General features: G+C 38.0%; 1 protein-coding gene across 13 annotated transcripts in view; it reads left to right on the top strand.

Annotated features, from left to right (window-relative positions):
• Positions 1 to 12,536, top strand: part of FAM168A (family with sequence similarity 168 member A) — a 193,398-nt gene that overhangs the window by 125,754 nt on the left and 55,108 nt on the right. For all 13 annotated transcript variants that reach the window (XM_072727370.1, XM_072727374.1, XM_072727376.1 and 10 more), the window contains one exon: positions 3,718 to 3,805. In XM_072727370.1, coding sequence (XP_072583471.1) covers positions 3,736 to 3,805 — 70 coding nt within the window. In that variant the 5' untranslated portion in view covers positions 3,718 to 3,735. The remainder of the gene's footprint in view (positions 1 to 3,717; positions 3,806 to 12,536) is intronic.

Here is a 12,536-nt window from a genome sequence, read left to right as displayed (position 1 = left end):
ATATGGATATACCACGTTCCACTGGTTCCACATTCAACTGCTCACCAGTTGAACATTTGAGTTGTTTTCTTCTTTTGACTATTGTGAATAATGCTGCTACGAACATTCACGTGGACATACATTTTCATTTCTCTGTGGTAAATGCCTAGGAGTAGAATTTCTAGATCATACGGTAACTCTACATTTAACTATTTGAGGAACTGAGAGACTTGCCTAAAGTGGCTGTATCATTTTACATTCCCACCAGCATTGTATGAGGGTTCCAATTTCTCCACATCCTTCCCAACACTATTTGTTATCTTTCTGATTATAGCCATCTAGTGTGTGTGAAGTGGTATCTCATTTGGTTTTGATTTGCATCTTTTCATATGCTTATTGGCCATTTATATAACTTTTTTGAAGAAATGCATGTCCAGATCCTTTGGCCATTTTTTAATTGAGTTAGTGGCCTTTTATTTTTAAGTTAAGAAAATAGTTCTTTATATATTTTAAGTACAAATCCCCATCCTATTCATTTTATCTTTGAGCAACACACGTTTGAACTGTGTGGATCCACTTACAGATGGATTTTTTACAGTACTATAAATGTATTTTCTCTTCCTTATGATTTGCTTAATATTTTCTTTTTCTAGCTTGCTTTGTCATAAGAATACAGTATGTAATACATACACAAAATATGTGTTAATTGAATGTTTCTGTTATTAGGCTTCTAGTCAGCAGAAGGTTCTTCATAGTTAGGTTTTTAGGGAGTTAAAAATTACATGAGATTTTGGACTGCAGAGGATTTCAGTGCCCCTAACCCCTGCATTGTTCAAGGGTCAGCTGTTAATGATTTGCAAATTTTTCTCATTCTGTGGGTTGTCTTTTACTTTCTTAATGGTGTCCTTTAAAGCACAAAAGTTTTTAGTTTTGATGAATCTGGTATACCAATTTTTTTTCCTTTGTTTATGCTGTTGGCATCATATTTAAGAAACCATTGCCAAATCCAGGGTTACAAAGATTTGTGCTTGTATTTTTTTTTCCTGTTATGAGTTTTATATTTTTAGCTCTCTCATTTAGGTCTTCGATACATTTGGGGTGCTAGTCTTTTTTTTTAAGATTTTATTTATTTATTGATGAGAGACACAGAGAGCGAGAGAGAATGCAGCAGAGATACAGGCAGAGGGAGAAGCAGGCTCCATGCAGGGAGCCCAACGTGGGACTCGATCCTGGGTCTCCAAGATCAGGCCCTGGGCTGAAGGTGGCGCTAAACCGCTGAGCCACCCGGGGTGCTAGTCTTGACCCTGCCCTTACTTGCTCTGTGACCTTGGACTGTTCATTTGCCTTTTCTCAGCATCACTTTTTTTCATCTGTAAAGTGAAATTTGATATGTGTGTACAGGTATAGAACAACAGAAAACAGATCAGTAGTTGTCACAGGCTGGGAATCAGTGGGAGGGGATTGACTACAAAGATGAGAGAATTTGGGGGGAGGGTGATGAAAATGCTTTATATCTTACTTGTAGGGGAGTGCTTATATGACTACATCTTTCAGGGCTCAAAGAACTGCATACCCAAAAGGAGTAAGTTTCACTATGTGTAAATTGTACCTCAATAAGTTGGTCTTTAAAAAAAACCCAAATCTTACAACAGCTCTAAGAAGAGCTCTAATAAGAATGTATTATTATTTTACATTATAAGGCTAGAGGAAACTGAAGCTCAGGAAGGTCAGTGGACTTGCCACCAGCCCCACACTTGGCATTTCCAGGATTTGAACCTAAAGCCGCCTGATCATAGAGTTTGTGAACTTCCTACACATTTTTAGCCAATCTCTGAAACTATTAATAGTATGTAGATTCTCTTATAAAAAATTGACCTTCCCTTGAAAGCCAGGAACCCTTTCTTTCTGTGAGCAGCTTCCCCAGACATGACTATCACATTCTTAATCCAAATTTTGAACCCCTGGCAGACCTTATTTCTGTCAGTCATTAGTTGGGCTTGGAATTGTTACTGTTATGGAGTATTGCTCAGACATGATCTCCTTTTGAGGGTGTGGGCCTCATTTTAGAGCAGCAGGAGACCAGTTCCAAAACTGATGCATTTCCTTGGTTATAAAAAGCAAGGTCATACCTTGCCCAATCAGCAACACAGGGTATTTTCTAGTAGAAGAGTGACCAGAGGTTTACAGGGCTAGTTCTACTGCTTAGCACAGTCTTGCTTACCCTAGCTTATTTAGCAGAGAACTAGTTGGGCAGAAGAGAGATCCAAGGAGGGAAAATGTACAAGTGGTCTTCCGTGTTGTTACTGTTGTCACATCATCACCATCATCATTTACCTCTGCATGCCACCTGACAGTTTGCAGTGTATTTTGACATTCTGAGATCTCTCTTAATTCTCCCAGTATCTGTTAGGAGAATGCTTATATTTAGAGAGAGAGTGTCACTTGGTGGTATTCTTGGATAACTCTGGCTGCAAGGGTGTTTTCTTCTTAAGGTGTGCTGAAATATATATCTCCTATAATTTTCATCAGGTTTTTCTGGTTTCATTTGTCAACTGGGAGTAGTTTAGTCTGTTGCCCTGGGGTGATTTGCCAGGGCTGCCCATTGGGTACATTTCAGGAAGTTCTAAGCCTCTGAAATTGACCAGCAGCATTTCCCTTTTTGCCTGTTTGACCGTCCTACCTTCCTCTCCTTAGGAACTCATTTTTACTTCACCTTTCCTTCCAGAACCCTGGAGAGACTTAATTAATTGCAGAGCAATTGTCATCAAGCCAGCTGTTCACTGCCTATCTTGACATTTGACTTGTTTCCTATCCTGAGGTGCTACAAGAGAAGTTAATGACCTAAAAAATTGCCCATCCATCATGTGAGCCTACTTAGGAGGGAATTGTTTGATTTTTATGAAGTGTAAATAATATATTTGTAGAGACAAGTTTTTCAAATGTGTTGGCCTATACGTGAGAGATGGTTCCCTAAACAAGATGGGACAAATTGGCTGGCTAATAGAGTTTAATGACAGATTTTTCCATTAATCAGAATGGAGAATGTGCTTCATTAAGATAATTAACAGAGCACTTGTGCAGGTGATACTACACACAAATTTCCAAGTTTATATCTTTCCGTTGAATAAATTTTGAAAGAGATCTTGGCTATGTTTCCTTGTTTGCATTAGAGTGATCAATGGCAATAAATTTCTATTTTTTCTACTAGTAACTGATATCATGTCCTCTGCAGATGCAAAGAATTGGTGAGATACTTGCTGCTCTTCTTAATAGTGTATGTGCTCACTGTTTGCTCTTGGGCTCCCTTGGTGAGCAGTAGAAGTGCATCCTTTCCTAGCTCCTAGACTAACATCCTTAGAATTAGAAAGTACCTCAGAGAATCTAATTAATTTCACATCAGGACATTGGAGTCCAGTGAGGGGAAGTGACTTGGTCAATGCCACACAGTATTCTAGTGGCATAATCACCTGTGGGAGAATGGGTCTGGTTCTGAATTGAAAGGCAGAAGGCCTGGTTGACATTAGGTAAGTTGTATCACCTCTCTGCTTCTCAGTATCTTTATATGATGAGCAAAATGTATAGCATAGGGCCAAGTACAAACAAATGGCTTTTTGTTTAGTCCTCTTTCTGCTGTACCGAGTTGTTCTCGGAGTATAAATTGAAGGTTGTAGAGGGGAAGCTGATGTCAGGGAAAACGAGCAATCAATAATCGGTGCTCTTTTCTTTGTTTCTCAATAGGATCCTCAGTCTTCCACAATGAATCCTGTTTATAGCCCCGTGCAGCCTGGGGCTCCTTATGGCAACCCTAAGAACATGGCCTACACAGGTGAGTGGTGTGAGAATAGTTCTCATTTTGAAAAATGGTGGTTAAGGATACTACCAAATAACATGCTAAATGACTTTTGGTATACTTTACCAGAGCCTCCAAAAGCTCTGATAATGCTTGGCACTTATAGAAGAGATATATGTCTAGGGTCCAGTTCTTACAACTAAACATTTTGAACTGTCAACTAAGGGAAATGAAGAGAGGTAACATTTATTTATTGAGTACCTACTATGGGCCTGGACCTGTGATACATACTTTCAAATGTTTAATTTTAATCTTAAAGCAGTTCTTTTTTTTAAGATTTTATTTATTTATTCATGAGAGACACATAGAGAGAGAGAGAGGGAGAGAGAGAGAGAGAGGCAGAGACACAGACAGACACAGAGGAGAAGCAGGTTTCATGCAGGAAGCCTGATGTGGGACTTGATCCTGGGACTCCAGGATTACGCCCTGGGCCTAAGGCAGGTGCCAAACCGCTGAGCCACCCAGGGATCCCTCTTAAAGTAGTTCTTCATGGTACAGCTTCTTATCACCATTTCACAGTTGAGAAAACCATAGTCACAGTAAGAGACCATGAAACAAAAACAAAAATAGATATTTGAACCCAGGTCTGCTGATTCTGAAGACTGATCTTATTCCTGAACTTGATACCAAGCTGTTTCCTACTTCACTGTCTTTGTGTATGTTGTTTTTCTATCTGGAATACCATTGTCCCCTGACAACTTCAGCTTATTCTTTAAGAACTCAGCTCTGAGCTCAGACAGCACTCTTTCAGGAAGCATTCTGTCTCCCCTACTTGGCTTTAGGCAAATTTTTAACCTTCCAGAGCCTTGGTGCTCCCATTATAAAATGAGGGCAATAGTATTCTTTCTTTCATTTTTACCACTTATTCATTATTCTAGGGTTTTTAAAATTTTTTTTTATTTTTTAAGATTTTATTTATTTATTCATGAGAGACACGGAGAGAGAGATACAGAGACACAGGCAGAGGGAGAAGCTGGCTCCATGCAGGGAGCCTGACATGCAGGACTCAATCCCTGGACTCCAGGATCACACCCTGGGGCAAAGGCAGACACTGAACTGCTGAGCCATGCAGGGATCCCTCTAGGGTTTTTTTTTTTTTTTTTTTTAATTGAAGTATAGTTGACATACAATATTACTTTAGTTTTGGGTGTACAACATACTAATTCAATAAGTCTATTTTGTTGTGCTATGCCCACCACAAGTATACCTACCATCTATCACCCTAACATCTATCACCATGCAACACTAAGACAATATCGTTGACTCTCCTTATGCTGTCCCTTTTATCCTTTTTATTCATTTTATATTTGGAAGCCTGTATGTCCAACTCCTCTTCACCCATTTTGCATCCCCCACCAGCTCCTCTCTGGCAACCATCAGTTTGTGTTTTTTATATATAGGTCTGTTTCTGCTTTTTGTTTATTCATTTATTTTTTATTTTTTATTTTTTATTATTTTTTTTTATTATTTATTTATGATAGTCATATATATAGAGAGAGGCAGAGACAATGCAGAGATAAAGGCAGAGGGAGAAGCAGGCTCCATGCACCGGGAGCCCGACATGGGATTCCATCCCGGGTCTCCAGGATTGCGCCCTGGGCCAAAGGCAGGCGCCAAACTGCTGCGCCACCCAGGGATCCCATCATTTATTTTTTAGATTCCATATATAAGTGAAATCATGTGGTATTTATCTTTCTCTGTCTTATTTCACTTAGTGAAATATTCTCTAGGTCCATCCATGTTGTCGGAAATGATAAGGTCTCATTCCTTTTTATGAGTAATATTCCATTTGTGCACACACACACATACCCTCCACATCTTTTTTATCCATTCATTTGTTAGTGGACATTTGAGTTGCTTCTATACTTTGGCTATTACAAACAATGCTGCAACAAACATAGGGGTGCATATATCTTTTCAAATTAGTGTTTTTGTTTTCTTTGGGTAAATACACAGTAGTGGAATTATTAGATCATATGATATTTCTGTTTTCATTTTTTGAGGAACCTCCATACTGTTTTCCACAGTGTCTACCAATTTACATTCTCATCAACCATGCACACGGGATTCTTTTTCTCCACATCCTCACCAACACTTGTTGTTTCTTGTGTTTTTTATTTCAGTGTGAAATGATATCTCATTGTAGTTTTGTATTTCTCTGATGGTGAGTGATGTTGAGCATCTTTTCATGTGTCTATTTGCCATTTTTATGTCTTCTTTGGAAAAATGTCTATTCAAATTTTCTGCCCATTTTTTTTTTTTAAGATTTTATTTATTTATTCATGAGAGACTCCGAGAGAGAGGCAGAGGCATAGGCAGAGGGAAGCAGGCTCCCTGCAAGGAACCATGTGAGGGACTCAATCCCGGACCCTGAGATCACGCTCTCAGTTGAAGGCAGACGCTCAACCGCTGAGCCACCCAGGCATCCCAAAATGTAGTCTTTCTTTTCTTTTTTCTTTCTTTTTTAAGATTTATCAGAGTGGGGGGGGGGGGCAGCATGAGCAAGCGGGGTGAAGGCATAGGAAGAAGCAGACTGCCTGCTGAGTAGGGAGCCTGATGTGGAGCTCGATCCCAGGACTCCCGGGTCTCAACTCAAACTGAAGGCAGACATTTAATTGACTGAGCCACCCAGATGCCCCTTCTGCCCATTTTTAATTGGATAATTTATTTTTGGGGGTATTGAGTTGTATAAGTTCTATATATATTTTGGACAGATCCTCTGCTTGTTTTTAATTGGATTATTTGGTTTTTTTGGTGTTGTTTAAGTTCTTTATATATTTTGGACTTTAATCTGTTACTGGATGTATCATTTGCAGCTGTCTTCTCCCATCTAGTAGATTGCTTTTCCATTCTGTTGATGGTTTCCTTCACTGTGCAAAAACTTTCTATTTTTATGTAGTCCCTGTAGTTTATTTGTGCTTTTGTTTCCCTTGCCTGTGCTCACTTTAGCAGAACATATACTAAAATTGTTTCCCTTGCCTTAGGAGATATATCTAGAAAAATGTTCCAATGGGAAGTGTCAAAGAGATTACTATCTGTTTTCTTCTAAGAATTTTATGATTTCAGGTCTCATGCTTAGATTTTTAATTCATTTTGACTTTATTTTTGTGTATGGTGTAAGAAGGTGGTCCAAGTTCATTCTTTTGCACATAACTGTCCAGTTTTCCCAGTGCCATTTTATTAAAGAGACTGTCTTTTTCCCCATTGTATATTCTTGCCTCCTTTGTCATAGATTAATTAACCATATAAATATGTAAATGTGTATTTATTTCTGTATTCTCTCTTCTCTTCCATTGATCTATATGTGTACTTTTGTGTCAGTGTCATACTGTTTTGATTTAGGGCTGCTATCAAGATTAAATGAGCTAGTGTAAGGCACTGAGCATGTAATATCTGACACAAAGTAAGCACTTAAAAATGTTATTATTTACAAATAAATAAAGATGGGTAATATATATGATAATAGAAGTAAATGAGAAAATGTATTTAGGTTGTCTAGCATGGTTCTTAGCATATCATGGGCCTTCAAAAATAAAGTGAGTATAAATCCAAGGTGAGGGCAACAGTATGAATAAACACATGGGGAAGTAAGAAGGTGTGGTCAGAGTATAGTCAGTACTTGAGATTAGCTGGAGTAAAGAGTAGAAAAGGGGAAAAGTGGGGAGGCAGCTGGCTGGCTCAGTCAGAAAAGCATGCAACTTTTGATCTCAGGGTTGAGCCCCAAAAATCTTGGGGAGCCTGGGTTGAGCACTAGACTCTTGGTTTCAGCTCAAGTCATGATTTTGGGGTCCTGGGATTGAGCCCCCACATGGGGATCCCCGCTCAGTGGGGAGACTATTTCAACCCACCCTCTGCCAGCTGCTCCCCTGCTTGTGCTCTCTGTCATATAAATAAATAAAATCTTTAAAAATAAATAAAAATAAATTTGAAAAAAGGGAAAGTGGAAAATAACGCTCAAAAAAATACATGAATAATGGTCTTGATGGCAGGATTGGAGGTGGGGGGTGGGGGGCAGAGAGTTTTGCCCCAGAAGATGGCCATTGGCAGTGAATGGAATATACTGGTTCCTTCTTATAACTGCGCTTTACTGTGTATTCTGTATAACTTCCTATACTGAAACTGGAGGGATCTCAGAGAACTCTTTTTCTGATTGTTCTGTACTTGTTCTATAAGAACACTAAGGTGATGCTTCAGAAATTCCTCAAGTATGTGATTTGATTTTTTAAAATAATTAGAACTAAAGAGACAAACCATAAGAGACTCTTAATCATAGGAAACAAACTGAGGGTTGCTGGAGGGAAGGGGGGGTGAGAGGATGGGGTAACTGGGTGATGGGCATTCAGGAGGGCATGTGATGTAATGAGCACTGGATGTTATATGACTGATGAATCACTGACCTGTACTTCTGAAACTAATAATACATAATAAGTTAACTAATTGAATTTGAATTTTAAAAAATTGAACATTAAAATGTTTAAAAATATTTAGAACAACTTTTATAAACATAAGATGATCAATGTGTTAACTTAAGCTTCTAAGAATGCATGTTAACTTATTTATTTATTTATTTTAATTTTTATTTATTTATAATAGTCACCTAGAGAGAGAGAGAGAGAGGCAGAGACACAGGCAGAGGGAGAAGCAGGCAGAGGGAGAAGCAGGCTCCATGCACCAGGAGCCCGACGTGGGATTCGATCCCGGGTCTCCAGGATCGTGCCCTGGGCCAAAGGCAGGCGCTAAACCGCTGCACCACCCAGGGATCCCTGCATGTTAATTTAAAAAAGAAAAACCCAATAGTTGCAGCTACTTATGTTTGTAAATCAGGATTTTCTCAATGCTAGGCAACCTAAATAACATTCAGAAATATGTTGGAGGTTAAGCCTGATAGAACTATAGCTATTGTCACTAACTTTCAATTTCATATGTTTGTATTTATCGCAGCAGCCTTATTATCCCTATTTAACCTTAATAGTAAATGTTTTGAAATTTCTGTTTGGAAATATTTACTGTATACTAAAATTATTATATGTTTATTCTGATAAAATTAATTCCAATAACCAGGAACCACTGAGCAGTAGTTGCTCTATTTTTTTCCTGTTTAATGTCTCAACAACCTAAGTTCCTTTGGCAGAGAGGACTGAGCTACTTTAGTGGACAGAACCCAGGGGAATCCTGTGGGTTTCCTGTGATTCTGGCTGCCTTCATTTTTCCTGAATTGCTAAAGTTGAGAAAGGAGAAAGCAGTTGCATTTATCTATTGATTTGCACAAAAAAGATTAGGCAGTATAATATATTGGAAAGGAAATGAACCTTGTTTCTGCTTGACACATAGTAGAACTTGGTAAATGTATTTTGATCAAATGAACCACAACCAGATTCAAATCCCAGCTCTGTTAGATAATACCTAGGTGACTTTGGACAACTTGCTTTTAACCTCCCTAAATTTAAATTTCTTTCATGAATTAGGATAATATTACTTATTTCATAGGATAGTTATAAGAATTAGATGAGTACTCCTCCCAAGCAAGAGAGGGAGGATTGTTTTTGTTTCTAAGTCTGAAACTATTTTTTTTTAAAGATTTTATTTATTTATTCATGAGACAGAGAGAGAGACAGAGGCAGAGACATAGGCAGAGGGAGAAGTAGGCTCCATGCAGGGACCCTGAGGTGGGACTCCATCCCAGGTCTCCAGGATCAGGCCCTGGGCTGAAGGTGGCACTAAACCACTGAGCCACCCGGGCTGTCCTAAGTCTGAAACTATGTTTTAAGTTAATTTCTCTGCTGTAGATTCTAGGACCACATAGGAAAAATAAACTCCCGACAAGTAGATTGATAAAGATACAGATTTCACAGAAGCCAAAGTTTCAAATTCTTAGGGATACTCTTTTTTAGTCTTGGCTTCCTGTTGTCATTCTGTACTTTTGAGTCAAAAAAAAAAAAAAAAAACCCACCACTTTTTTTAAAGCTGACCATATGACTCCTCTAGGATCTGAGCTCTTTGGAGGGGAATTTGAATTCCAACTCATGGCCTCTCCAGAGCCCAAAGCCTCATCTCTCACCCCCAGTGACTATAAAAAGTAAGCCCTTTAATTGCCCAGACCAAAAGACCTTCCCATGGCAGTTCAACATCAGCTATGAGAGTTCCTGATTTTTAGTTTCTTCAGTTTTTTACCCCTGGGGATTTCTTTTTCTTTCTTAGAATCTCAACTCTGCCTGTGTTGTTATATAACATGAAATGTTTGTTATACTTATCCAGCTTTTCCAGGTGCTTTGTAGTAGGAAGATTTTCAGGTTATCTTCTCCATAGCGGGAAATAGAAGACCCATGTAAGATAATTTGTAGACAAATGCAAAATATAATGCATTAAAGCAAACATTTGTTATTGTTAGAAACAGTAATGGTTGCATTAAAGAGGATTATCGTTTGTCAAACACATGCTAAGTACTTTTTATATATTAATTATAATCTTCTTAATCATAAACCCTGTAAGTACTCATCTTTTACTGTTAAAGAAATTGGTAGTTTAATTCAGGTCATAAGACTTGACCAGTGTGGGGCACCTGTGTGGCTCAGTGGTTGAGTATCTGCCTTTCGCTGAGTTTGTGATCTCGGGGTCCTGGAATCGAGTCCTGCATCGGGCTGCCCACAGGGAGCCTGCTTCTCCCTCTGCCTGTGTCTCTGCCTCTCTGTGTCTCTCATGAATAAATAAATGGGGCCTTTCAAAAAAAAAAAAAAAAAAAAGACTTGGCCAGTGTATATCACTCCTAAAAATGAGGAAAGATTTGAACTCAGGTCTTTATGATTTTAAATACCTACTCCTTTCACTGTTCCTAGTGTTCTTATAGTGCTATAAACTGATTATAAGATCTTATTCATAATTATAGCAACTATTAAGTAGTTATGAATTATCAATGATATATGTGACTAAACTTATGATACATAAAAGAAGTTTTGGATAATTAAAAAACACATAAAGTTTTTGCGTTGGCAGTAAATATTCTAAAAGTTACCAGTTTTGAGTATGAATTCTCTTGAAAGTACATAAAATAATAAGATTTTAGTTCAATACAATGAAAAAACAAATCCAAATAAAATCCAAATTGGAATTTTTTTTGTTGTGAGTATACTAAAACATCAAAAGAAATTCTTTTTTTTTTAAAGAAATTCTCATAAAATAGAACTATTTGCTTCAAAAATTAAAATGTGATATGGGGGATCCCTGGGTGGCTCAGTGGTTTAGCGCCTGCCTTTGGCCCGGGGTGCGATCCTGGAGTCCCGGGATCGAGTGCCACGTCAGGCTCCTGGCATGGAGCCTGCTTCTCCCTCCTCCTGTGTCTCTGCCCCCCCCCTCTCTCTCCCTACCTCCCTCCCTCCCTCTCTATCATAAATAAATAAATAAATCTTTAAAAAAATAAAATGTGATATGGAGAATATTATAAAAAATAATAATTGTGCAGTAATGGTACAAGAATAGATAGATTAATAATATAATAGCCAGAAAAATACTCTTCCTATTGTATATAAGAATTTATTATGTTAGAAGAGGGATTGTGTGGAAAATCTGTCTTTAAAAATAGAAACTTTGGGGGGAAATAATCTAGCTTTTTCATTATACCATATGTCAAAATTAATATCAGAGTTGAAAATAAGACCTGAAAAACAAAATTTTGAAAAACTTAGAGAAAAATATATATCAAAACTCAAGAGATGGGGATCCTTAGGTGGCTCAGCGGTTTAGAGCCTGCTTTCGGCCCAGGGCGTGATCCTGGAGTCCCGGAATCGAGTCCCACATCGGGCTCCCTGCATGGAGCCTGCTTCTCTCTCTGCCTGTGTCTCTGCCTCTCTCTCTCTGTGTCTCTTGTGAATAAGTAAATAAAAAACCTTTTAAAAATAAGAAAACTCGAAAGGAAAAGGCTGGATTTTATAAAATTTTCATTTTTTTCATAAAAGGAGAAATATAAATTAATACTTCCAGCAAAATTTGACACTAATGAATGAGTATAAAGAACTTACAGGAAGAAATTTATAGGGAAGGAGAAGGGGATTGGGAACTTTTAATTTACATCTCGAAGAATAAATGGTGTTTGGTAGCCTAGAGAGATGAGGCATTCATTAAGAAGTGTTATATGTTTCTGTTATATGCATTAATTCACAATAGATGTGCTCTGTTATTTTTCTCTGTAATAACAATATTTATAAAATACAACGAAATATGTATATAAATAAAACAGCATTATAATGGCAACTTTGCAGAGCATATGACATAAATAGTGTTTATTCTCTACCAAAGCTTTTAATGATATTTTAGGGGGAAAAAAGCCTGTGTATATAAAGAAATGTATAATTTTTCTAAAAAAACAAACAAACATTCTCTCCTAGGTGAGAGGGTTGTTTTTCAGTCTCAGAGGTTTGATGACTAGGGAGCCTCACCTTTGAGGGGCTAGAAGCCTGCTTCTGGCTAGCAGTTTGGGGAGGGCTAGTGGAGGACAATAGAAAGAAAAGTAGAAGGAAGGTCAAGTCCTCTGTGGTATCCTCTGCTTCAGAAGTAATAGGGTAGTGGCCACAGGGAACAGAGAGGTTGGGAACACTCCTGATTTGAAATTTTCTGTGAAATCTGAGAGGGAAATAAAATATATCCTAACAATTATGATTCCAACACCAGTTCTAATGTGTGAGTTCTTTTCTTACTGCACAGTTCTCCAATACCT

The sequence above is a fragment of the Vulpes vulpes genome, chromosome 11 (genome assembly GCF_048418805.1).
Source record: "Vulpes vulpes isolate BD-2025 chromosome 11, VulVul3, whole genome shotgun sequence".
Classification (NCBI taxonomy): domain Eukaryota; kingdom Metazoa; phylum Chordata; class Mammalia; order Carnivora; family Canidae; genus Vulpes; species Vulpes vulpes.
The sequence above is the reverse complement of the archived record's forward strand: the minus strand, read 5'-3'. Positions and strand labels throughout refer to the sequence as shown.